Source organism: Gymnoscopelus braueri, assembly GCF_963280865.1.
Source record: "Gymnoscopelus braueri genome assembly, chromosome: 12".
Taxonomy (NCBI): Eukaryota; Metazoa; Chordata; class Actinopteri; order Myctophiformes; family Myctophidae; genus Gymnoscopelus; species Gymnoscopelus braueri.
Window position 1 is genome coordinate 29194160 of NC_137614.1, and position 26854 is coordinate 29221013.

General features: G+C 43.6%; 1 protein-coding gene across 7 annotated transcripts in view; it reads right to left on the reverse strand.

Moving 5' to 3' along the window:
• Positions 1–261: 261 nt before the first annotated feature.
• Positions 262–26854, reverse strand: part of usp19 (ubiquitin specific peptidase 19) — a 35750-nt gene continuing 9157 nt past the window's right edge. For 4 of the 7 annotated variants that reach the window (XM_080445828.1, XM_080445827.1, XM_080445829.1 and 1 more), the window contains 24 exons: positions 26027–26201; positions 25583–25719; positions 23426–23995; positions 22403–22808; positions 22124–22280; positions 21882–21953; positions 21116–21231; positions 17961–18184; positions 17108–17300; positions 16600–16733; positions 16259–16417; positions 15200–15310; positions 14883–14993; positions 14666–14767; positions 14367–14507; positions 13931–14049; positions 12478–12621; positions 11503–11888; positions 11293–11403; positions 10862–11078; positions 10185–10337; positions 9730–9896; positions 9282–9457; positions 1611–4898 (listed from right to left, as the gene is read on the reverse strand). In XM_080445828.1, the coding sequence (XP_080301954.1) occupies positions 4569–4898; positions 9282–9457; positions 9730–9896; positions 10185–10337; positions 10862–11078; positions 11293–11403; positions 11503–11888; positions 12478–12621; positions 13931–14049; positions 14367–14507; positions 14666–14767; positions 14883–14993; positions 15200–15310; positions 16259–16417; positions 16600–16733; positions 17108–17300; positions 17961–18184; positions 21116–21231; positions 21882–21953; positions 22124–22280; positions 22403–22808; positions 23426–23995; positions 25583–25719; positions 26027–26201 (4611 nt within the window). In that variant the 3' untranslated portion in view covers positions 1611–4568. The other 3 variants (XM_080445833.1, XM_080445830.1, XM_080445831.1) reach the window with 3 other exon arrangements.

Genomic DNA, 26854 nt, shown 5'->3' on the forward strand with positions numbered 1-26854 from the left:
CGCGTCGCGGTGCGACGCGTTGTGAGCTTGTAGATCGGCTATTTTCAAATATTTAGTACTTTTACTTTTGGTACTTTAAGTACATTTTGATGCCAATACTTTTGTACTTTTACTCGAGTACATTTTTTATTCTGGACTTTTACTTGTAAGAGTATTTTTATATTGCAGTATTGGTACTTTTACTTAAGTAAAGAATTTGAGTACTTTTTCTACCACTGACAGGATGCCAATTAAGACAGTAGAAGTGCACACCACCATCCATCAATGTCAGCACTTCTCAAAAAGGTTTTTATTTATATTAGCCATTTATATCATATTCACAGCAGCATTCTTAATGATCCCCACATTATATATGCAGTCCGATACAAAGGAAGGGGTGTACGAGACATTTCACTCTAACAGAAATAAACGCAGAATTGGAAGAGGACAGTATTTGATACTACAACACTACTGTGTGTATGAACATGCAAGTCATGCACATTTCAGTGATTACCAAGCCTTTTAAGATCGCATCCACAGGAGTGAATAACTAAACGAGTACAAAAAAGGAAAACAAGAGTCAACTAAAGTAAATAAGTCGAATGAAGTTGTTTATGAAACAAGACAATAATCACGTGCCCTCTGTGTAGAAAGAAAACAATCAGGCCTGCATACATCACTGTTTTTGTTGTTATTTTTTACATCAATTGCTACAATTTCAATCCAGATTACAGAAAACAAAATACAACAGACCTCAAGTAAAAAAACAAAAACAAAACAAAAACATACACTTACAAACACATAGAAACACTACACACACTCCCCCAAATTTGCTCAATGCATATTTTCCCAAATTACTAACAGTAGCTTGTTTAATGAGATTGTTTGATGTATCCAGACCATTGCATTCCTTGAAAAAGGAACAGCTTGGTCTGGTCAACATTACAAGAGGTCTTAAGCCTGATAACCAGACCAAAAAGGTGCATTTGTCAGTGGCAAACTGGTGTGGCGTAATTCCAATAACATAATTTTATAGTGAGCAGCAACAAAGAGCTCGGGTGGGGGCAACAGGAGTGTGTTAGCTTCTATGTGTGCATCTATAGGCATTGCATGATTATTACCTATACAGCTTGGAAGTCTGTATCAACGGCCCATTATACATACTGTATATGAAGATCAATAAATGTGAGTTCAGCAATACAGGCCAGTGGGTCTAGTTAGCATTGTGTCCCTGTTGATCTGTGCATGATCTGAAGAACTTTCATGAGCAAGTACACAGTCCATTTCCCCAACTGACTACCTCCAGAACTTCAAGCATTGCACCGTGGTTGGAACACCCTATAGATGCCCATGTATTAGTAAGCTTGGAAGTGTCTTTTTAGCCAAGGGCCACTGTCCACCATCGTCCCTGCAGAGATGTCGGTTGGTAAATCTCCACCCAAAACCAGAGCCGATGGCCTTTGTTTCGTCCATCCACATGGCGATTAGTCCACCTCCTCCATGTTGCTATAGGACGGAGCACCACACTCCCCAGAGTGGGAGAAGAGGTCAGAGGGGACCTCTTGGGTCAGCGTAGGAGGTCCTTCAGGGTCCAGGTCTGTCCCGAAGAGTGCCTGGCTAGAAGCCTGTAAAATAAATCAGTGTTACAATAAATAATGCGAGTTGTCCCCCACCCCTCCCCCTTCTCTCACACTCAGGGAATACCGGTGCAGGGATGTCACAAAAGACACTGCAGAGACTATGCTCTCAAATTTGTTGATAACAAATGGGGTAAAGTTTGATATGATCAGTCAGAAATCAGCATCCACTAGGAACTCCTTAATAAAAATGACTGAAACAATAAGAACATTAAAGGAAATGGATTTTATTTTCAAAAGCAGTACCATGCTTTTTCTATTAGAGACCAGCATTTGGATGGAGCTACCTAGATGTGTTATTACATGGAAGTGATGTATTTTGCCTTCTTTTTAAAGCAACTCGGGAGTGTCCTGAGGATTATACATAGGAAGAGCTCCAATGAATTACAGCTAAACGGATCTTCAATTATTCCTATACAAGTTAAATCATGACAATTTATCAAAATAAAACAGACACTGCAAATAAAGCAGTTTTTATAGCTTTTCAGGAAGCAGGCTCATAAATGAGACAAAGAGAGAGAAAACAGTAATCATCAAGCCCATGACAAGTACAAAAAAAAACTTCCTAAAATGATTGGACATGAACCTTCTGTTTTTTAAACAGGGCACCTGAACATTTTATACTTTCTGATTTACACTCACGCAGATTAATGTAATACATAAAACACATGGTAAAACTAGATGAACTCGCGGTTGCATATTTGAGTGAAGCACATAGTAAAGTGCACTCAGTTAAGAATCAACAGCAAGCATAGGTGGGTACACTTGCCTAGATAGCAGAAAGTAGTAAGATTTCCCTGAGATCCATTTTAACACCATTGACTACATATAAATAACACACAACCAACACAACACCCCAAGAAAGAGCTTGTCCTTGAGCAATTCTGAGTCTTAACCACTTGAGCCCTATTTTCAAAACATTTAGGAAAATGTCAAATATAATGACATGCCCAAAATAGGGACACCAGGGTTAAAGAGGTTAAGAGACAATAGAGACAGCTGTAACAATGGTCCAAAGACTTCAAATGTACAGCAACTTCACATGCTCATACTTAACCTTAAAGGGGCACTTCACCAATATATAAATATATATATAAATGGCATTAAATCAAAGATATTTACGTTCATGATCGTACATATAACTTAACAGATTTACAATGAGTATCTTTGATTGTGCTCTCTTGATGTGACACAGCGGACATAGTTCAATGTAGCTACAGTATATACATATGACAGAAATGATTAAAGTGTAAAACGCTGTTCACTCCCAGAGTGTCAGCCATGTTCAAAAGGATAGGATATTTTAGGTAAAATGTCCATTTAAAAACTGTCAACTGAACCCATTGTACTGGCTATAGTCGCTATATGCATACATCTCTGCAACTTTCCATACAGTACATTCAATCCTCCCCCAAAAAAAGAATTCTGCAATTATAGATAAGACAGCATCTCCTTCATTAATAATTACCAAGTCATTGCTTAACTCAGGCATGATTGGGCTGCATTGTCAAGACAGTATCTGCCTTATTGTGCAAGAATTCAAAAGGACACAATGGTACCTTGTTAGCATCCTGCAAAATCTCATCCAGACAGTTTAAAATCACCCACTGGATATGGCTTGAAATACTAGTTGTCACAATGTTGAACAGCATACAACATTCTGACACATTTTAATAATACCACCAACAGAACCATCAAGTAGTAAAAAATAAAGCTACTGGCTCCTGAACCGGCAGTATCCTACCCACGATGCATTGCACAAACAGCCCGAGTGGAGCCAACCAATGCTAAGGTATAACATTAGACCTTAGCATTGGTCTGTTGCTGAGGTCAGGGTAATGATCTGGTACAGCAGTTTTCCAACGGAAGCCAATGACATCATGTGACCTCAAACTGTATTGAGGTCATGGATTCAGAGCTTGTAGAATTTGGGTAGCTGGTACCGGTACAGGAGCCACAATCTTAAAGAATCATGTGTGAGGGCAGACTAAAGCACTTATACTCAAACAAGCAAAATATAATTTGGGTGGAAAGATACATTAAGGCTCCTGAATCAATACACTGTATAAAAGTAATGGGTTAAACTCTTCCCACAAGGAATAGGGGGTATATTCTACATGTATTATTGTATTGTATTATATGTCCTATTGCACTTGTATTCAATCATACGGAGGTAAGCTTTGTAAAACAACCCCCTCCCCTATATTTCATCCATCTTATATTTTCCACAAAATGCCTTCTTTACAGTGATGTGCAACAGTGGAAAACCTCTGCAGCAACAGTGTATGAGGGAGCCTTTCTTCATGGTTACATCAGTGTTATATTTGTATGTCTACCTGTTTCTTAATTCTTATACTGCAAAACAAGGCTTTGTGCAAACAAATCAATGTCCATTTTGGCATGTTATGCCATTACTTTCTACATTAAAAGCATTTGATAAAGTTACAGTTACTGTACCCTACTGCCTGGATTGAAAGTCATTGTGCAGGGAATTGTGGCCGTTTACAACTAATCATGTATATACCATAGTCAAGGAGGAAAAGAAACAATAACTGATTTGTTTCTAAATCTGCTCAGAAAGTAGAGACAATACAATTCATAAAGGCAATGAACGGAATAGCATACATCCTATTTCAATGGTCGCTAACAAGCTCTCTAGCTCTTGTACAGTAGCCTAAAATCTGTACTCAGGATTACAAGACACACCACGCGTATCAGTGGCACATTTTTACTTTTAACTAACATTTGAAGTTCAATCCGCCCTTTTTAGTGTACGCCATATTTCCATGTGTGAAATAATGCCACTGGTGTTTTAAAGAGCCGAGTAAGTTAAGTCATAAATGCATATAATTATGTCTGAGAATAATTAGTGTAGAACAGGTCCCAACTACACTGAAAACAGTCCTCATTCAACAAGTAAGCATGAATGATGTTCTAGCAGTTACCAACAGGTCAGACCCGGTGGGCTTTGTAAAGCAGAGGGTAGAACAAGTTGAGGAGCAGGGCGAATATGGCCACCAGTGTGCCTAGAGCGAAATATCGCACGCAGTCATCGTCAGGATAATCCGACATCCTCTGCCTGCGGTGCCGCCTCGCCTGTCCCTCGGCGCCATATTCCTCTTGCTCGCCTCGCCGTGTCACCGTCCTCCCGGCCTGCCGCCTCTGCGGGCCAGTGCGGAACAGGCCACGGGGGCCTTCGCCGAGAAGACCCTCCTCTTCCTCTTCCTCCAGTTCCCGCCATATAAGTGAGGCCTGCGATTGGCGGAAACCTGTTGTCAGCTTCTGGGAAAAGGTGTGGTCTGAACTATGATTACAGTGACAGAGAGACACGCTTGGCCTACCCCAGAGTGTCAATCATCGCTATACTACACAGTAACAACAATATAAACACACCATCTTTCACTGTACATTTAAGTCAGTAATATAATGGAACGCCAACTGCATGAATGCACAAGTGATCACCAAAGAAATGATTCCTCTCGATTCTTTGTTTTAATCTGGCTAATCGTCAGCAGTATTTAGCAACACTATTTTCTATTCCACTACATATCCCTGATTACAGTGAGTCGATGCTAAGAGACTAGTACAGAATAAGGGTGAGAGGCACGCCTTCCAGAGATGCAGGAGGACAAAGAGACATGTGGAGGCAGTTCACATGATCACATAAGTTAATGAATAGATGGACAGACATGAATCACACAGTACAGTGTGTGTACAATGATATTGTACACATGTCATACTTTAACCCCAACACAGAGTAACAAGGTGCTGTTCAGAAGGAAAAGGCTTGTTTGAATACCAGCTTAATTCCATGTTCCTTTGGCTCACAATTGACTTCACACACAGTCTTACATTATAATATTGATTTTAGGAATCAATAAGCCCTTAGAAAGCAGGGGGGGGGGTTGAAGCTAGTTAATTTGTTATTTAACACATTGTGTGCCAATCGCGTAGTTCTACGCGAACCTAAATAATTGCGCAGCATGCCAGTCGCGTAGATCTACGCAACGTGGTCTTTTTTTTCCTGCAGTGACACATTTCATTGTAGGCCTCCCTCGCAGTGACACATTTCATTGTAGCACACCGGAAACGGAAATGAATGTCAATCGAAGATTTTCGTTCCCATCCGCCGCCGCTCTAAAGCTTCCGCTAATCCGCCATTATCTCGGTGTTGTTTTTCTCCGCGCTGAACGCCGTTTAATAGAAACTGCGACTACTGCAAAATGGAATGTCGCCGATTGAAAGTTTCTTCTCTGGGCCACTCACACTAACCTCACTCCGTCAAATGGAAGAAGCTTGCGACACACATTTTGTTTCACAGCGTACTTGCATCTGAGACTTCGGGCGCAGAATCGATGACAGACGGAGTTTCATTTTTTCAAGCTACTAGGCAGGTGATTGGATGATCCCGCCCCTAGCAGCCGCTGATTGGTTCGTATGCGCAGCGGTTCGGGCAGCTTTACTCTGTGAGCAATCCCAGACCCTCCTTCCTGAAACCAAATGCAATGCAATGCATGAGATTTCCGGAGGGAGGGGGTGTTTACCAGGCTACACTCACACAGCTACCCTGTGTGTCTACAAAATAAGGTATTTAGCGAGGTCTGTGGCAAGGTGAAAAAAAAAAAAAAAAAACAATAAATCGCTGGCACTGGTGAGTACGTTATGATATTAAACTCTGGCATGGAATGTGTTAATAGAATCATAGGGTAACCCTCCCCAAAGTTATCACATCTTCTAGCTATCGACCACACAGGGCGCCTCTAATAGACGCAGACCATGTGAAAAGAGCTTGTCAGACAAGAACGAACAATATCCCACAGCTAGGGAGACAGAAGAATCTGGAATTGGAAATTAAACTGTAACCCCAGAGAGTAGGTAAAATCTGCAATACTGAGAGAGAGTGGGGGTTGTGAGAGAAGCCATGTTTGGCCAAATGGAAATTATTTTCTTACTGCCTTGAGCTCTTTAAGATCTTGTGAAAATGTTCAGTGAGGTAAGGGAGCAATTCTCAGGGGTGGTTTTGTTCCTCCGGGCGGTCGAGCAACATGCCACCAAAAAGGGAAAGGAAGGCAATTTTCACATTCTACCACAGTGTTAAGCTAGCCGTGAATGTGCTATACACTTTATCTTGCCTCTAAATATCATAGTTCAAACAGCATCAAGACGATTGACCAGAATTTCTGTCTAATTGCAGGCACTGCAGTGCGATCTCTATAGTGGGATTGCACTTGTTTTTGTTATACGTCACATGGCATAGGCTGAGGCAGCAAGCCATCTTGTCACATTCAACTGACCTCAACCTCAACTGAGAGATAAATTCAAACATCAAGCATCTAAAAAGGGTGGAATCTAGTGGTTGGCCTACTATGTCAGGTGCACTGTTACTAGGGGTGGGACGATATATCGATATCGCGAGATACTTTCTCCCGCGATAACTAATCGATATACTGTCAAAAAATATCGATATTAAAAAAAAAAATAATAAATAAATAAATTCCTACTCTGTATTTGTGTAATGATGATTTTGAACTGTTTGGTGCTATTTTATGTGTTTATGAATTGAATACAAGGACTATCGTGATATATCGTTGGTGAAATTTCATGCAATATATCGTGATATCGTAATATATCGATATTTTCAGATATCGTGATATATCGTTGGTGAAATTTCTTGCAATATATATTGAATATCGTGATATCGCAATATATCGGATATCGTCGAATATCGTGATATATATTGTTATCGTGGGCCTAATATCGTGATATATATCGTATCGTGAGGTACCCATATCGTCCCACCCCTAACTGTTACTGTAGTGTAAGTAGTAAGCTATACATACATTGGATTTCTTTGTTTAATCAGAACATCTAGCAACAACACAGCTAGCTACGAAATAAATTTTCTATATCTGCTGCACCTAAAATAAAATGTTATCTGATGAAGACCGAATCAGATAGAGACGTGGTTTACCATTTAAAGCAAAAGGTCTTCACGCTCACTGTCTGGGGCGCCCGGTGACTCAGCACAGACCATTATACTACTTGTGAGCATAATACTAATTCGAATCCAACTGACGCCCATCTTGTCTTGGATGTCTATTCTCTCTCTGCCCTTGGTTTCCTGCCTCTCTACACGGACCTATCTGAAATGAATCATAGAAATGCTGAAAATAAATCTTTCAAAAAGCAGGTCTCTCTTCACGTTCAAAGGCATGTGCGAGGGCAAATTGTTGATGGATGGTTCTGTCATTATAAACCCAAAATCATTTGAGTCAAGATATTAACAATGAACTCCTCCTGGATGCCCCCCTGTCCACAAAAAATATAGTATGAAGGAACAAGAAACAATCCTTGCCTTAAGTTGCCATCTAGTGGTTACTGGTGGTATTGCTAATGCTGTGTAAGGTGACCAGAAAAAAACAAATTGTTCAATTGCAATGTTACACTGTCAAGTTAGCTAGCTTATGTAGGTGAATTAACCATTGAACAGGTCATTTGAGCCCTTATCACCCCCTTAGAGATATGGCATCTTGAGTCCTGTTTCCAACACCAATCAACTCCCATCAGGTCATACGTAAGCAAAAATATAAAGATGTTGTCTTTAAAAACCACTGGGGGCTTTAATTATTCAAACAAGAATGTATAAGATAGTTACCCCATAAAAGCTGTATCAAGCAGGGATTAATTGACCTTTAAATGACTGTATTATAAAACACTCTTTTTGAAGTGTCTCCAACTGCTAATCATTTCATCTTTATTTATTTCACTTATGGTTTTACATGATTACTTTCATTTACTTATTTTTTTTTTTTTACATATTCCACAAATGAAAAGGAGAAGGAAAATGATAAATCTTACTAATCAAGACATACCCATCATTACGCTCAGTGATAAAAGACTAATTTGAAGCTATAATCCATACATTTTATGTCCTCTCCAGATGGAGAGAGCTAATTGCAACTCAGTGTAACACCGTGGATTCATACCTGGGCTCCCGTGTGGGAAACCAAATTGCTATCGCTTGTGTGTGTCAGAGGAGATATTGGGCTTTAAAGCTCTTGGCAGTGCCGCAGACAAGTAGGTGTCTTAGCTGACAGCAGGGTCTAAATTTCTCAATGGATGTCAGGGAGGCAGACCACCCATTTTATTCACTAAAATAGGTTTGAGGCTGCAGCTTTAAAATCAGCAGTACTATTCAGAGACACTTTATACTGTACTAAGCTCTAGACACAGACTCACAGAATCAACAATTCTATGGAACAGCTATTGTATTCAATGTGCAAGAGAGCACTGAGTGTACCGACCTAGAACCAGTTAACACGTCATATAAATCATACAGACAGACAGAATACAATATTTATTGTTCTAAAGCAATGGTTCTTAAAGTGGGGTACGGGGACCCCTAGGGATCCTTGAGAGGGTTCCAGGGGGTCCCCAGCAAAATGAGGGACATTTTTCTGTTATTCAAAAATAGCTAATGTACAAGCTCTGCTATTTTCAAAATCTTGATAAATCTTCTCTTATGGGAGTCCCTGGCACCAAATCTTTTCAAACGGGGGTCCACGACAAAACACATATCATTTTGGGGGGTCCTTGACATAGAAAAGTTTGAGAACCACTGTTCTAAAGTCATGTTAAGTCTCAGCTGCACCCCACCCTCCTCACCTGGCTGGCGGTGGCCCCAGCAGATGTGGGCGACTCTGCCCCGAGCGGTCCCAGGAAGCGATGGAGCCTCTCCACGGGGGAGTTCCGTCGGCGGTAGAACAGGACGTAGGCGTAGCGTGTCACCACCTGACTCTCCTCCACCATGGTCACCGTGCTGTCGTCAAACAGACGCCAGCCTAGGGGGTTAGAGGAAGGGAACGATGAGGAAAAGTGGAAGGACAGTCCCATAGCTTTGTTGGATTGGCTCGGCAGCAGATTTGAACTGTTAACAGGTAACACACAATGTATTTCTGGACACATATGAATCCTTAATATAACATAAAACCTGGTTATGTCGAGTAACCTGAATCACCTTTCGACCCTAACAGCCGTTACATTCACCAATTACTGCATGGATAGAATGATAAAGGAACAAACGCTGATGAAGGCCCACTGAGGACAGACTCACCGACGTCACTACGCTGGCTGTTCTGCACGCTGGGCAGGCGTGCGTATGCTGTGTAGTGGCCCCCTATCATGCCCCCGTAGTGGTTGATGACGGCGTACAGGTCGTAGATGGGGGGATGCTGCATCTCGTCCTTCTGGCCAATGCAGAACTTACTCAGGTCTAGGTTCCTAGAGGCCAAGAGGACATAAAAGGTGAAAGGTTGGAAATGTGTCAAGCATTAAATGTATGACATTAACAGTTTATTGTATGAGACACATCAAATCAATCCGGCAATGAGCTACGGCCTATTCCATGTAAATGAAATGAGATGTAAGGATAAAGGAACAAACATCTGTGTTATGGTGTGTATTCATGTGTGTGTCTGCATTTATACCTGTGCTTATGTGTACACCTGCTTACAGTATAATGCAGGAAACCCCTGCTCGAATGCTACATAGGTGTGCGCGTGCGTGTACCTGACAGGGAAGTCGACCATGTCGTTGATCTTGTCCCTCCAGATGAAGCTCCTGAAGGAGAAGCGTTTGAGCTGGATGATCAATACGTTGGGCAGACGCCACAGCAGAAGCTGCTTAGAGGCCTCGCGGTGCTGCTGGCACTTTGGACAGTACCTTAACCACAGAGAGCGCGCACACACACACACACACACACACACACACACACACACACACACACACACACACACACACACACACACACACACACACACAGTATAGTAATTAGACACAGCTCATTAGACTAACTAAACATTAGATTAGGTGAGATGGGAAACATGGGGGGCATTGTGCAAATGTAGCCGCACTCGCAGACAGCACGACAAACAGAGACGGGTCAAAATGCTGGTGCAGCAAATTAGGATCTTACATGGCTCAGCAGCGACAAGAATCACTCTGACACAAATCGCAGTTAAGTGTCCCTAATTAAAGGCATACTTTAATTAATGAACAAGTTCATCAAGCTTTAATTAGACCTGAGGCAGATTCTAAAAACACCTTCTAAATCCTGACCAAGGATTTCTGAAAAACGTAAAATTGTTATTATCTTTTTTTAAGAATTATGTTTCTATATAATGTAGATCGAAAATAGGCAAAGTGTTTTCCATCAGTGGGAGAATAAAGATCAAAATAAATCCTACCATGCTTCCTCTGGGGCCAGCACCTCGGGCTTGGTGAAGAGGTTGAGGCACTGCTCCAGGGTGAAGTGTCCGGCTCGGGCCGTCTCACTCAGGGAGCCCTGGTCCTCGTTGAACTCCAGCTCCTTGGAGCGTACCAGGACGTACTCCTTGAGACGCTCGTTGTTCTTCCACACCAGCTCCAGGATGGCGTCCTCTGGGAGGTCGGTCAGCACGTCCTCTGCACAGGGGAAGGGGGAGACATGTACTTCAATTGTAGCCCATTAGCTTTACATCATTTTACATGATTTTTCTAGTTGGTCAAATTCAAATTCTTCTAACTAATCCAGGAAGTGTACAAATGGAACTGTACACTTCCTGAAGTTTAATTAAGAATTTTACAGTGCACATGTATAATTAAAGGAATTTACAGCGAGGTGGACTTTGCCCTTTACCTTTCTCTTCCACTTTCTGTTCCTTGCTGTTGGAGTCCAGCACAGAGATAAAGAACTGACTGGCATGACCGGAAGCTGACTCACTGGGTTGCTGGTACCCTGTCACTGCAGCTAGGGAGAGGCAGACAGATGGAGGGAAGAGGAAATATGAGCTAGGTGATAGAGGTACAGAAATGAGGAGGTATGAAACATTGGTCTTTTCTCCTGTACCTTCTGGCCGTACCGCCTTCTCACAGGACGTCTCCTTCTCAGCCAGGGGGTCCTGGGAGGAGCAGGAGGAGGGGGTTGAGGTGGCGGGTTCCGAAAACCCTGAATCCGTAGTCTTGGTGGTGGAGAGTGAGGTCTGGGAGGAGGAGGGGGATGTGAGGAAGTCTGGATCCCCGGGAAGGAGGGCTGAGGCCTGGGCAGACTCGGGCACCACAGATGGGCTCTCCAGGTCTGAATCCTCTGCAGCGCTACCACCTACGGCCTCGTCACCTGGCACCAGGCTCTCGGGACAACTTGATGACATTGGGAGGTGGTCTGCCCGGCACTGGGACGTCTCTGGGGATGTCCTGCCCGACTGGAAAGGAGGCTGGAACACGTTGACCGAAAACCTACAGAGAGACAGAGATATGGATGAGGTCACATTGACTTTCAACCCATTCTGAAACACATGCTAGATTGGCATAACCTAAAATATTCATAGCTCTCGTGTTCATAAAACACCGGATATAAAATGGCTTTCGTTTGCCCTGTGTCCATCATCTCTAACATAAAGGACTTTTCAAGGTTGTTGGCTTAATAAGAAGACACCAACTTGTACAGGCTTTCAGCATGCTTAGTGAGAGTGTGAGAGACTTGTCCTTCTGAAATGGCTTTAAAGAGGTCAGGACGAATGAATTGAATAGGAATTGTTTGGAGTGAAACTGATTTTAAATCAAAGAAGCCAACACTTGCCCTTTTGAGCTTATATATCTATTAACCCATTGATACCTGGAACGCTTCTGTGTCACTTTAGATGTCTTTGGCTATTCAAAAATAGCAGATATACAAGCTCATAGCACGGCTATGAGCTTGTAGATCTGCTATTTTTGAAAAATCTTGAAAACATTTTTTTTTTTTTTCAAAAACTTATGATTTACATTTTTTTAAAGAATCGCCTTAGTGATATAAACCAATATTCAGTGTCCTGTGGTACTGTACCTGGAGTAACCCTCGAGCAACTGGGTGAGACGGGCGTAAGTGAGTCGGGACTCGGGCACACTGACCAGGAAGGGCAGGCCCACATTCTCCGAACAGGGTCGACACAGGCCCTTGTGCATTGACCAGTGGTTCCTCTGACAGACTCTGAGGAGGAGAGTGGAAATTAAAAGCAGGTTCACAGAAGTTCATAATTTAAACATAACTGAGTCAATTAAAAAAAAGCATTACATTAGCCTTTCATGTTAAATGCATTTCTATTCTCTTATTTGTCATAAGGATACAGAGATGCCAGAAAAGATATGCCATATTTTTGGTCCAGTCCTGATTGTGGAGAGTCCTAGACCAACGATTAATACTGATGTTTTACCTGTATTTTGTCAAAATACAAAGTCTTGCAACATCCATGAGTTGATGTCAACAAGGCAGGCCCAAAATAGGGATGCCAGGTAGACAGTTGAAAATCAGGACACATCAGCAGCATAAAGAAACTCACATAATGTCCTATATATATATATGTCACAGGGTGAATGGAGATCCAGGGTGATTGAAGACAGAGCGCTCGTTTTTAGGCACGGGGCTTCGGGCGAGGCGGGGCTTTTCGAGACAGGGTTTATTAGCGAGGCTCGCGAGGAAGAGAAGGAGTGTGAGCTTGTAGATTGCTGCTATTTTCAAAAGAAGGAGGACGCGGCGCTGCGAGGCGGGGGTTTATTATGAGAGGCTCGCGAGGAGGACCTCCTCCTTCTCCTTCTCCGAGGAGGAGGAGGAGGAGGAGGAGGAGGAGGAGGAGGAGGAGGAGGAGGAGGAGGAGGAGGAGGAGGAGGAGGAGAACGCGGCGCCAAGAGGCGGGGCTTTGATGCGACGCGGACCTGTCTTTTGTTGTTCCCCCCCACATAGCAACCAGGAAGCTACGCTAGGGGAGCGCTGAACACACGTTCACACGCACACGCTTGTCCATGACGGAGGCGCGCCGACTTAGTAGAGCTTGAGGCCGAGGAGGCGCGCCCTCGCGCGTGCCCGCGCTGACCGGCCGATGCTCTACTAGTCGACACAGCGCCGTTCGAGTTGTAAACCGATAGGGACAGAATAGTTCTTTTCATGGATCACTGTGTGCGTGTGTGTGTGTGTGTGTGTGTCAGGGAGAAACTAAAACAAAAGCCAGCAGAACACAATAAAAGTATCTTAACAGTCCATTGAAAGCATGAGCGCGTGTGCGTGCGCGCGCATGTGTGTGTGTGTGACTGTGTGTGTGTGTGACTGTGTGTGTGTGGGTGGGTGGTCGCGGTCATATATGCTTGTGCACAAGCCTGGCTTGTGGCTCCCTCTAGTGTTTCTTCTACAGAATTGCTGGGTGGGTAAAAACGAGCGAGCCTTCTTCAATCACCCTGGTTCTCCATTCACCCTGTAACATATATATATTTCGGCCTAGCTCTACTTGGTAGGTGGTTGAACTCACTGGTTGCAGTAGCCCACACGGTAGCAGCGAGTGCAGCGCTTCAACTTATCCTCTTCAGACAGAGGAGGTTTCATACAGGCTGAGCACTTAGAGATGGGGATACTGGGGACCTGGAGCCTCTGCAATTCACAAACACACACACACACAGAAAGAAGGAATATGATGCAGAACTCAGATTACAAACAAGCCCAACTCTAGTTGATGTGATTGGACCTGATTTCTTAGTCAAGTCCATTTTCCACATGTCCGCCTAACAGCCGATAAGGTTCAAAATCTGCTAAGTTGACTTTTAACCACTTATTTGGCCCTATATACTTTTTAGTATGATGAAAAGCAAAAAATAGCCAGTGCATAACAGCATAACTAAAGTAGGCTGAAGTCAGACATCCAGGCTGCTTCAGATACTTGAATGGCAGTGGTCTTTGCGCCTCCTTACCTGCTGGACCCTTAGCACCACCACCCTCTCCTTGGCCAGCTCTTTGGACAGAACCTCAAAGCAGAACAGCATGTCAGAGGACGACACCGTGTCCAGGGAGTGGGATGGCAGGAAGACGCGCTGGAAACGGCTCCTCACCACCTGGGCAATTAGAAAGATGGAGACAGCAAGTTAACACAAAGTCAGTGAGTCAACATTTAAAGCTGCAATCCGTAACTCAATATGTCCTACCCACGAACTAAACCTGGGTCCATAAGGCCATAAGGTAGCGACGTGACCTGCCACATGTGTGTTCTTACCTCGGCCAGCCTGAGGTTCTCTGGTTTGACCCGAACACTCCTGGAGATGGAGTCTAGCACCTCCGCTGTGCTGGCGTTCTCCTTGCTCACACTAACCAGGAACTGAAAACACACACACACAAAAAAAACAGATGTAATGCAAGAATGTTCAAGTCGAACCAAGAGAGTGATTTTTTAAGTATTGGCTGGAGCCTGGAGGACATCCCATTCCTCTCACCTTGATGGGCTTTTTGTGAGGTTCTTTCGCGAAGTAGAAGACCGTGAGAACCTTCTGTTTCTGGGGCAACGGGACAGGCAGGTAGAGGAAGGGGTCAAAGGTGATGGACACCTGCAGGACGAGGTTGAAGGAAGGAAGGAGAAAGAAATAGAATCACAAAAAAAGAGAGATGAAAGGGGGTGATGATGATTATGGTGTGTGTGTGTGTGTGTGTGTGTGTGTGTGTGTGTGTGTGTGTGTGTGTGTGTGTGTGTGTGTGTGTGTGTGTGTGTGTGTGTGTGTGTGTGTGTGTGTGTGTGTGTGTGTGTGTGTGTTACCTTGGAGCACATGGGGCAGACGAGCTTGGATTTGAACTGGCCCTGGAAGAGATCCACTATGAAGGAGTCATTCCTCATCTTGTGCCTCTGCCATGCCTCTTCTGCCACCACCTGGACCAGCAGAATAAACAAGTCAAATCTTCAGTGTTCATTTAACTCGAAGAGTAAACAAATGGGTCCCATTTGGTTCCATTTATACACTCTCCCGAGTTACGGATTTTACAGCGCAGCTCAAGATGAGGTTGGTCTTTTTTCCTAGCCGTCAACGTTAACAACACAGCAACAAGACGCTATGGCTGAACGGTCTCAAAAGTTCAGTTCAAGTTCAAGTTGTTTTTAAAAAGCTAACTACTGGTAATCAAGAGTTCAAAACCCCCTCAGCGGTCATCATTTCCAAGAAAAAAATTGACAATCCAAGGAAAACTTAGTAGTTCACACTATGCATGGGAGATGCAATTACCGTATCTTTTTTTAAGATGAGCACTGTAGCCAGCATTATCACAATCAGCTGGGGAGCAGCTATCAGTGCTAATGCAAGGTGACATCTCTTCAATATATTAAAAACAAATCACTTCAACAAATCTACAATCTTGCCTGATCAAGCCGTTTTCTGAAAAGAATAGCCAATAATCGTACCAACAGAAGACTTATTATGTAGTAATTAGGGGTATTCCAACATAGTGTAATTTAAAGCCATGTCCTGGCCACCGTTATTATAGTTTAAGATATTTTATTTGTTTTTGTTTTTATTTTATTTGGAATTTTTGTTTTCCATTTCAGTTTGGTTTTAAAGGCTTATATTAGTTTTAGTTGAGTTTTTATTTGTTAGTTTTAGTTTTTTGTCAGGGTGAGAATCAAATAGGTAATTATTGTGTAATACAAACTCCTCAAAACATACAATTTGAGGTAAAAGTGGCACAGATAAAATACAAAAACTAAGGAATTTTTTCTCTACGATTTTTATTTCAGCAAAAGAAAATCATAATTTTTTATAGTTTTCGTTAACCTATAATAACCGTGGTACAGGCCCCACCAACAGAGGAGAGCAAGGTTACCCACCTCGTCCAGCCGTCCGTCAGAGTCCACGGTCTCTGTGTAGGGTTTGTTCTGGATGCGGTTCAGGTCTTCGTGGAGACCGTCCAAAAGGAAGGCCATGAACTCCTGGGCGTCATGCTGGGCGTAACCAGTAAACTGACTGGCTTTACTGGCCACTATGGCCTAGGTGTTCAAAATGTGGGAAGACAGGGGAAGGAGGAGGACAAAGAAATAAATGTATGGTCACATGGCTGTTGGGAAGAGACACCAACACTGAGAAAACCTAGATTTTTTGTTTGGGCAGCTACAGACACAGACCAGGATCAAATTCCCGTTTCAAATGTTCCAAAATAGCATGTTCGCACCTTGAGCTTGGAGGGTTGGAAGGCGTGGTGTGTTCCCTTCCACAGAGCCCTGAGGAGCACGGCAAAGCCGATGGCCAGCCGGCCTCCTGTACCCAGAGGATTGCTACAGTTGATCTCTGCCTCAAATGCTCGATCTGCAAGGACAGATTCGAAAGACGTGAGTTTAACATAACTACCAGTCACCTACAGCAGTCACTGACTGGAGCCCTCATTGAGAAAAAGTAGCCTAGAGGTCACAGGAAAAGCCTTAGCAAAAGTCTCTGATATCAACCTTCTGCAAAATAGAATAGACTAGAAAAGCCAAATTAAACAATGCTTGTTATTTAACAATAATAGACAACGATAAAAGATGATGTTGGATTTGGGTGTGTATTATGCTACATATTATAATATGTATTTTCTACATATAGATATAGAATTTGGCTTAAAAGTCCAAGTTGACATTATAGTACTAATCGATTAAAGGTTGGGGTGAACCCAGGAGGTGGTCCAACAGAACCCCACTGACCGTGGAAGTAATCCCTGAGTTCTCTGGTGTTGGACAGGGACTGGATGACGCTGTTCATGAAGCACGTGTTTCCCAGGTTGACCAGTCCTGTGAAGCCAGGCAGGCACACCTTCTTCTCCTCCTCCTCCTCGTGGCGCTCGCTGCTGGCAGGAAGGGCGTGGGTCATGGGCTGGACCATGCAAGTGGGCTTGGGCTGAGAGACACACAGGACGGACAGACATGAACAACGGTGATGATGCCACGTCTCATTCAACCTTCATTTATATTCTCGGGGATACATTGAGGGCAGAGCCCTCATTTTCAATGATGCCGAGATTACAGAAGCATAATACAGTGTAAATAATGATGATGAATAAAAAACAACAGGATAAACAAGTTATGTATGTGAAAAAAACGGAATAAAACAGTAATAAAGGTGATGATGCCACGTCTCGTGTTGATTCCGATCACTATTTTCTGGTTAATGGCAGTTCACAGTTCATCTTTTCTGCCTTTATTTGATAGTACAGTAGAGATTGACAGGAAATGGGGAAAGAGTCGGGGAGAGACACACAAGCTGCCGGGCTTGGGAATCAAACCCAGGACTCGCCGTCAGGCTCCATTAGAGCCTATATATATATATATATGATACGCGCCTTAACCACTCGCCCATCGGCACCCCAAACACAGTTAATCTTTGAACAGATGCTAACCCTAGCTCTAGGTGTCCAAACTGTGAGTTTGTTTCATAGTCTAAACTTTTGGAGCCTCCACCAGGCTCACTTCACGTAATTTCCTTGTCACTCTCCTCTGATGCTGTACTCTTTTTTGCCCCATCTTCAACTACGTACTTCTTGTCTACGTTCTCACTCACCACGGTGACAGCGGGCTCCGCCTTGGTGATCTGTTCCGTCACAGAGCGGGGAGATACCGTATCAAGACCGCCATCATCCACTCTGGATGAGGCCTTGGGCTTCTCCGACCCGACCCGAGGGGGCTCCTCCTTGGTCGGGAGGCTGTGCTGACTGCTGCCCGGCTGGCTCTTCTCCATGGAGGCAGGGCTGGAGGACACAGCGACCTTGGCGCCACCCACTGCACCTTAAACAGAGAGGATGGAGTTGGGGTTAGAAGCTAAGGGTCAAAAACAGTAGATGCATTTTAACAAATTTTTATCTGGCATCCCTATTGTGGACAATTTTCTAAATCTTTTCAAATAATTTCAGAAAATTCAAAATTTTCAGAAATAACGTCCCAAACCTTGATTCTGATTGGCTGGTCTCCCTTTAGTAGATGTTCAAACAGAGACAGATAATCTACTCCTTAGATCCGTTTATATCAATCACAGTGTGTGATTTGTTTCTACAGTGATCCAGCGTAGGATGAGGGAAGGGGAGCGCTCGTTTTCCTTACAAGCCCCGGCCGTGCAGGGCTTTTAAGCACCGCCCGTGTAGGACTGCGAGTGAGGGCTTCGTGCGGGGCTTGTAAGGGAAACAAACGCTCCCCATCCCTCGCAAACCATCTGTTCTGGATTCTCGGCTGCAAGGGTACCTTGCATTATACTGTTGAAAAGACAATTCAACTTTGGCACAGACGGGTGGTGTGTGTCTCTCCCAAACAGACAGTAGCTGCTCCTACCTGCCTTGTCTCTCCAGCTGTAGCTTGTTAATGTTAAAACAAGCCAAAACAAAACAACTGACATAAGGTAATATTTTTGCCTTTGAGATAATTGAAAGGCAACTACTAAAGTGACATAAGGTACATAGCTCACCTTGAAAACAATGAAATGCAGACATGCATGTACTGCTGTGTGTCTGAATGGGGAAAACCTTATTTATTTATTTTTGCTTTAAGTTAAAATAAGAAAATAATTTTGCATTAACACATTAACCGCCAAGAACGTAGTCCTACGGTCCGTTAAATCCAACTGTTAAGCGCCGAGACCGTAGCCCTACGGTCCACGGTCTTTTCGCGCTAAAAATTTCCGGGTGCACTTTCGGAATTTTTTTGATCCACTTCCGTTTCCGGTTTGATGACCGGAAACGGAATTATTTGGGATCCGGTTTTGACGATCACGTCCGCCCTCGTTCTACAGACGAAACTGAAACTCAATTCTCTTCCTGTAGTTTTTTCTCCTCGCATTTCACTGTTTAACGTAATCCGCTCTAACTACAACATGGATACCCCGTTTGACACGTGAGATACAGTGGGATGTCGCGGATGTAAACAGACCGTGTACGGCTCAATCTTAAGGATTTTAACAAGATCTATGGCGACATGAAAAAAACAAAAAAACAACAAAAACACCTTGGCACTGGTGAGTACATTATGAGATTAACCTCTGGCGGTCGATGTGTTAAGATATGATTTAGTTTGTTAAAAAAGATGTAATAACTGATCTCACTATGGACCCATAATAGGTTTTCCCATAATAAAGCAGCTCTATAACAGTGACACAGCCATGACAGCAACAATTGTTTAAAAAATGATATACGGAAGTATTTTTTATAATTTTTGGTTATCACTTTAGGCCTTTCGATGCATGGGCAGGGCATCAATATTATATCCATATCATGATAATAGACTGGATATCGTCTGTGATTTTGGATGTTGTACTATTGTGATAGGGCATAAGTGTTTTTTCCCGTTTTTTCCTCTGTATTGGCGAGTACACAAAATTAAGTACTTGTACTCGGCCTGAAAGAATTTGCATTGGAGCAACCCAACTGTCTAGTTCTTAGATAGAAAATCGGTAGGAATTTTGCAACCGGTGTATATCTAGTTGAGAGTATTTATTACAGATATTTGGGAGACTCTGAGAAAGATTCTGATATATGAACAAATGTGCTGAATGGATCATGAACCAAAATAGTTAAGTTAAACTTAAAAAGATAAAGTGAAAATGCTTGACAAAATGCATATTGTTTCACGTAGCTTACAGGGCTTTGAAGACAGGGGGGGGGGGATAGGTCTACATGAGGCTGGTAGGGCAGACTGTGGCAGCCATATCTTGTTACTGGATTTGTTGCCGAGCTCAAATTCTTGTTTCAAGAGCCACCCTGAATGCACCTCAGAGACACACACGTGCACCAACAACTAAGCCCTCACCAAGGGTATGACTTCTCACGCCGCCATTGTGCACTTACAGAGAGGGGTTTCCCAAACCTCAAGTATGATGCAAGAGCAAAATGGCCACCACATGAAAATGGCCACTATAAGGGAACTATCCACGACTATGTTAAAGGGGTATTTCACTTTCAAAAAAACTTTTGGTCATTTTATCGTCTACTCAGGCCTTTGTGAACCCCCCAGACAGTTTTTAAGTTGCTTGATTCAGTATTTAGATATTTGATATTCATTTCATCATAAAATAAAATAAATGAAAAAATTATCTCAAAAACACGGCCCCCTCACGCATTAGGAGGGCAGGGTGAGTCACCAGAACCAAGGACGGGTGTTTTTGATGAATTTAACATGGTTAAAATGGAGTTTGAAGTTACAATGGGTTTGTATAGGAAGGGGGCGTGTCTGATAAAATGAATATCAAATATCTAAATACTGAATCGAGCAACTTCAAAACTGTCTGGGGGGCTGACAAAAGCCTGAGTAGACGATAAAATTACCAAAAGTTTTTTTGAAAGTGAAAAACCCTTTAAGCATTCTAACAAAACTGACCAACAAGATGGCAACAGCCATGTTACCTATAATGAAGAGGGTGTGAAGTTAAACTTCATTTACTCATTTAATTTAAGTGTGGATGTGTGACGGTACATGTGTGTTTACAATGTTACAAGACACTACACTATATAGTGACTATGCTCTGAAGAAGGCTCTGGCCATTAGCTTGATGTAGCATAAATAATTAATGTGGGCCATCTGAGTTTTGCCCTTATTTTTTTTTGTTGTTTGTTTTATTTCCACTTCCTTGTGTGTGTGTGTTTTTTATACACTATGCTATATACGTAATAATACACCCTGGTCAGGCCTATATCCTTAAAAAAAAAGATTCAAAGTAGAAGCCTGGCAGCAGACCTTGTGGAGCGGGGGCCTCCAGCCCCCCCCAGCGCTGGCTATGTCTCTTCCTCAGCGTGATGTCCAAGCGAGACGGGGTGAAGGCGTAGCTGCACTGCTCAGGCTGGATCATGTTCCTGGGACACAGGACAGGGTGACAAAGGAGAGCTGAGTCACACGCTTATATGTGGTCCAGTGTTTCATTTTGTCACGCAATCAATGGTTAACCCATTAAGACCTGAGGCGATTCTTAAAAATGTTTTCTAAATCCTAAAAAAAAATTGAAAAAAAAAAAAAAAAGTTTTCGATTTTTCAAAAATAGCAGATCTACAAGTTCATAGCGCGGCACTCGGTGCCGCGCTATGAACTTGTATATCTGCTATTTTTGAATAGCCAAAGAATTCTAAAGTGACACAGATGCGTTCCAGGTCTTAATGGGTTAAAGTCAGGAGTATCAGGAGCGAATCTGATCTGTAATCAGAACTCGAGAGCAACATCACCCAGGAAGCGATAGCGATGGAGAGTATTTTACAGCGAGGTGATAATTGCACCATAGAGTGCTTGTAATTGTATAGTTGCAATACTAGTGGATGTATCCAATGAGGCCATTCAGAAGGAACGTACATCCTTCTGTGGAGAGAATCCATGTAGTTTCCAATACGCTAATAGTACATCATGTCAATCAAGTAATGGCATTACTTGATCTAAAAGCATGATACAGATGGGTCATCGTCTCAAGTTCAGTCGAGTAAGGAATGACCAAACGCTAACTATGAAAGTGTCCTACCTGAGTTTGACTTGCCACTTGAAGACCGTGTTTGGTCCACAGTCTGGATGAAGCCGCAAAAAATTTGCATCGCTGTAAAAGAAAAAGAGAGAGAGGGGGGAAAAAACAGAAAGAAATCAGCTATCGTTCTTTGATATGTCACTGTTTCACTGAACTTGTAAATGTGCCAACAGCAACAGGAATAAAAGTGACAACCAAACCTGTTGGCAAACATCTTAGCATGTTAGCATGTGGACCTTTACCTGGTCTGGAAGATCAGGGTGAAGTCTTGTTCCCTGAAGAGGACCCTGGCCGTGTCCCTGCAGATGCCCTTCATGTAAACGTTTACTACCATCAGGTCGGTGCCCTTCTCGTACGAGTCGTTCTTCACAATCTGCAGGTTCACTATGGGCTCAGGGGCTGGGGAGAATCATTACACAGAAACACAAACTTACATCTTTACTACTTCCAACATTTCCCTATGCACTACCAAAGCCCTATGGTGGGGGGTACTATTTGTGTTTTCTATAATATGAACTGACCTTCCTCCTGTTTGGTTTCCAGAGGAGGCTCCTCTTTGGACTGGTCCCTCTTCTCCTCCTCGTCACAGCTGCCCTGCCTCTGGGACAGACCGGGTAGCTGGGTGTGCTTGGTGGTCAGACCCGCAGCTGGTAACGAACCTGACTCTCTCGAGTCAGCTTCTTGGGGCCTGAGAGTACCCTGCTCAGAATCCCCCTCTGTGGGGTTTTTCTCTACGCCAGAATCAGTTCTCTCTATGTGGGGCTCTCCCTGCCTCTCCAGAGAAGCCGGTACAATTCCATTGCTGGAGCCGACGGGTTTGAGGCGGTCGTTACTGCTAGCGCCAGCTGCTGGTAGGTTACTGCTGCCGACTGCTGTAGTCCCAGAATTGTGCTCGCTTTCTGAGGACTGGCTTCGCTTCTCCTCCACCTGGAACAGGGCCATGTACAGTACAATTAAAAAGTATGTCATCTACCAGGTGACTGTATCTAAAGAAATAAGCTCTGCTGTTTGATGCATTACTTATCATGTATTACAACAGAAAAGGCAGTCTTGCATTTGAAGCTATGGCTCTGGGCCTCACGACAACTTGCAAGGCAATCTGCCTTGCGAGTTTTATTTGTATTCTTGTATTCTTTTACATTCAAATATATATATAATATATTTTTTTATTTTTTTTATATTTCATTATGTTTGAATATGGAATATCCATCCACAGCCCTAGTATGAGAGTATACAGTTTATATTGTTAGTTGTATTGCATGTCAAGTTAGCCATACTAGACCAAATATTTGTGAGTCACTGTAACACTAATAGAAACTTCTTCGGATAACAATTCAGTGATGATGATGATGATGATGAATTACTGCATGCCCGTATGCAGTAACTGCAAAGAGGCCATCGCAGAGCTCATGTTGACTTCAGGGTCAAGGGTAGCAGAAAGGAAACCAAAAAGATTAATCCGATCTTTATGGAATGGTGAAAGCATAGCCTTGGACCAACATTCATCCTTTGTTAAGTCGGTGTGTTTCCAAAATCCATCTCACCTGAGTTGTGTTGATGTGGGTGTGACTGGCAGCAGCAACAGGTTCAAGCTCCTGGCTGTTGCCGAGCCTCTCTGCTCCATCGTCCCTGGCGTGAGTCTGCGGGCTCCAACCGGCAGGTGGCCCTTGTGTCGGTGCCGCTTTCCCATTGGGCACCGTAGCCTTGGGAGAGTTCAACGTAGTGGCGTCCTTAGTGAGCCGTGTGGGGTTGCGCTTGGCACTGGGTTCCAGGGGTGGCTGTTCTCTGGCCGCCGTAGCAGGCCTGTCTGTCGCCATTGGCTGGTTGACAGCCTCGCTCTTCGCCCCAACCAGGTCACCAGCCGCCTTGTCGCCCGTCGCCTTGTTCTTCAGGGAGCGCTTGACGCCCCGTTCGGCCTTTCCGCCGCCACGCTTCAACTCGCCATGCACAGGCGAAGGGGGAGGTTGAGGTTGGGATTGCGAGGGGGTCAGTTTGGGTTTTTCCTCCAACTGAGAGGGAACAGACTTCAGCTCGCTCTTCACAGCAGGCACAGCAAACTGCTCCTTGTTTTTCTTGGTCTCTGTGGTTACCGGGTCCTTCTCCTTCTTCTTTGACTAAAACAGAATGAAAAGGAAAAACTAAGTGCTGACCACAGAGAGTTGTGTGTGTGTGTGTGTGTGTGTGTGTGTGTTTGTAGGGAGTTACTGTATGTGTATAGCCTGCATGCCACTTTCTAAGCCACACATTTATTTGAATTGGATAAGGTTTAAGGTCTGAGAATGTAAAAAGGACCCTTCCAGGTCCACTTGGGTAAGTTTTTATGCTCGCCGAGTTACCACTGACGATTTACTGTGTACTTGTAAATGAAAACATGGGACAAATAAGTCAAGCATAGTGGCGCATGTTAGCCATGGGGTCAAACAGGCAGCTTGTGGGCCACATATGGGGTCCAATGCACCCCGCTAGATGATTAGGAGAAATGTTGTATTAAATTATATATTTACAGTATGTAATGCACCGAGAGCTCCAACCCTTGGCAAGCTTGTTGTGAGAGCAGCATAACAATAGATGGCAGTTGCCTCGCTGCCGCATGCCGCTCACTTTGCATAAATGATGCTCAGGTAAGTATCACCTGTAGCCAAGCTGAAACTGTTTGCTGCTGTGGTTCAAAATGCAATCCACCTAGGCTGATAATCCTAGCCTCGCGTAGCCAGACTCTATCACTGCGTGGATATGAGTCTGGTGCTTCCATGAGGACGTTTTTTTTCCCCCAAGGGGCGGGATCAAAACAATGGCCCTCGACGCAATTGGTTAGACCTACAACCAACTACCAATTACAGTCTCCCATATTCGAATACTGGGCCCTGATTGGTCCCCCACGTCTTCTGGAGCAGGAAATGGATTCTCTATGGAGCGGTGCCAGACCCAAATCGCAGAGTGCACATTTTTTTTTGCACTCGCAGATTCGTCTGGTCCCAGGCTATGATAATCCAGCCTGACAGCATGTTGCGGGTTCGACTGCCAATCCCGACGACCTTTGCTGCGTGTCACCCCCCCCCCCCCCCCACCCTAGGAGCCGAGATACAGCCCTTTTCAGTAAGAAGTTAAACAAAGAGTGAATGGAGCAGCAAATCTTCAAACCATCATATCTTGGGTTCTGAACATGTTTTTCCAAAAACGTCCAGTGGCACTCAGGGCTTATATCAACGGACGTCTTAGACGTCCAGTGGCACTGAATGAGTTAAATAAAATAAAATAACGTTGAAGGTCAGATACATGCTATACAAGCACAAAAAGGCATAAACAGAAGGTACTACAATACTTAAAGTAAAAGCATTAACCCATTAACTGCCAGAGGTATTTTCAGATCTTTTTTAGCCAGTGCCAGAGTTTTTAATTGAAAAAAAAAAGTACCGGTACTCAGGAGCCGAGATACAGAATTTTTAAGTTTTAAGTTAACAAGGAAGTGGATAGGAGTCTAGATCTTCGAAAAATCATATCTCCTCGATGGTCTTTGGGTCAAATTGGATTTCTTTTTTTTTTTTTAAGTAGATCTACGCGATTGGCACGTGGCGGCTTTAAATAGGTTCGCGTAGATCTACGTGATTGGCAGTGAATCAGTTAAAAAACACATTTCACTGTGGCGTTGGCTCTAGTAGTCTGTGTGTCTGTCTGTCTGATACAGTGCTAAATAGACTGACCATGAGGCACGGCCAGATGTGGAAGGGAATCTTCTTGTGCATGGTGAGAAGCAGGAAGCCTCCCTTCTCTTTGTATTGCACTCTGCTGCAGGAGGCCTCAATGTCCTCCTGCAGGCGACAGCCCCACTGACGCCCATCTGAAACATAACACATACACACACAAGGTCAGAACCGTGGAGGAACTGGATACGATAAAGTGAGACCAAGTGATCAATAGATAGAGTCAGACACTAAAATACATTCGTTAGGTTTAGACTCAAATATTATTTCACACTCAAAACAGACGAACATGATCATTATCTTGGATTGATGAATTTGGTTTTATTGTCATTAGGTTCTGACATGTTTTTGCCAGTAAATGGATATTTCTGGTTTTCTGTCAAGCCTATATTTACCCAATACCGAAGTCTCCTTTTAAATGTTAGTCATGTTACTATTCCGTACCTGGAAAATGTGAGTGACAGTGTGTATCGGTGAAGGTAGTGCTGACATCCTCGGTCCTCTGCACCCCCTCTCCGCAGCGCAGTCTAACTATCACCTCGTTGGCATTCTGCTTCCAGTCCAAAAACACATCTGAACAGGTCTCTGTGGTTACCGGGTCCTTCTCCTTCTTCTTTGACTAAAACAGAATGAAAAGAAAAAACTAAGTGCTGACCACAGAGAGTTGTGTGTGTTTGTAGGGCGTTACTGTATGTGTATAGCCTGCATGCCACTTTCTAAGCCACACATTTATTTGAATTGGATAAGGTTTAAGGTCTGAGAATGTAAAAAAGGACCCTTCCAGGTCCACTTGGGTAAGTTTTTATGCTCGCCGAGTTACCACTGACGATTTACTGTGTACTTGTAAATGAAAACATGGGACAAATAAGTCCAGCATAGTGGCGCATGTTAGCCATGGGGTCAAAAAGGCAGCTTGTGGGCAACAACATATGGGGTCCAATGCACCCCGCTAGTTGATTAGGAGAACATTTTAATTAAATTATATATTTACAGTATGTAATGCACCGAGAGCTCCACCCCTTGGCAAGCTTGTTGTGAGAACAGCATAACAATAGATGGCAGTTGCCTCGCTGCCGCATGCCGCTCACTTTGCATAAATTATGCTCAGGTAAGTAGCCAAGCTGAAACTGTTTGCTGCTGTGGTTCAAAATGCAATCCACCTAGGCTGATAATCCTAGCCTCGCGTAGCCAGACTATATCACTGCGTGGATATGAGTCTGGTTTTTCCCAAGGGGCGGGATCAAAACAATGGCCCTCGACGCAATTGGTTAG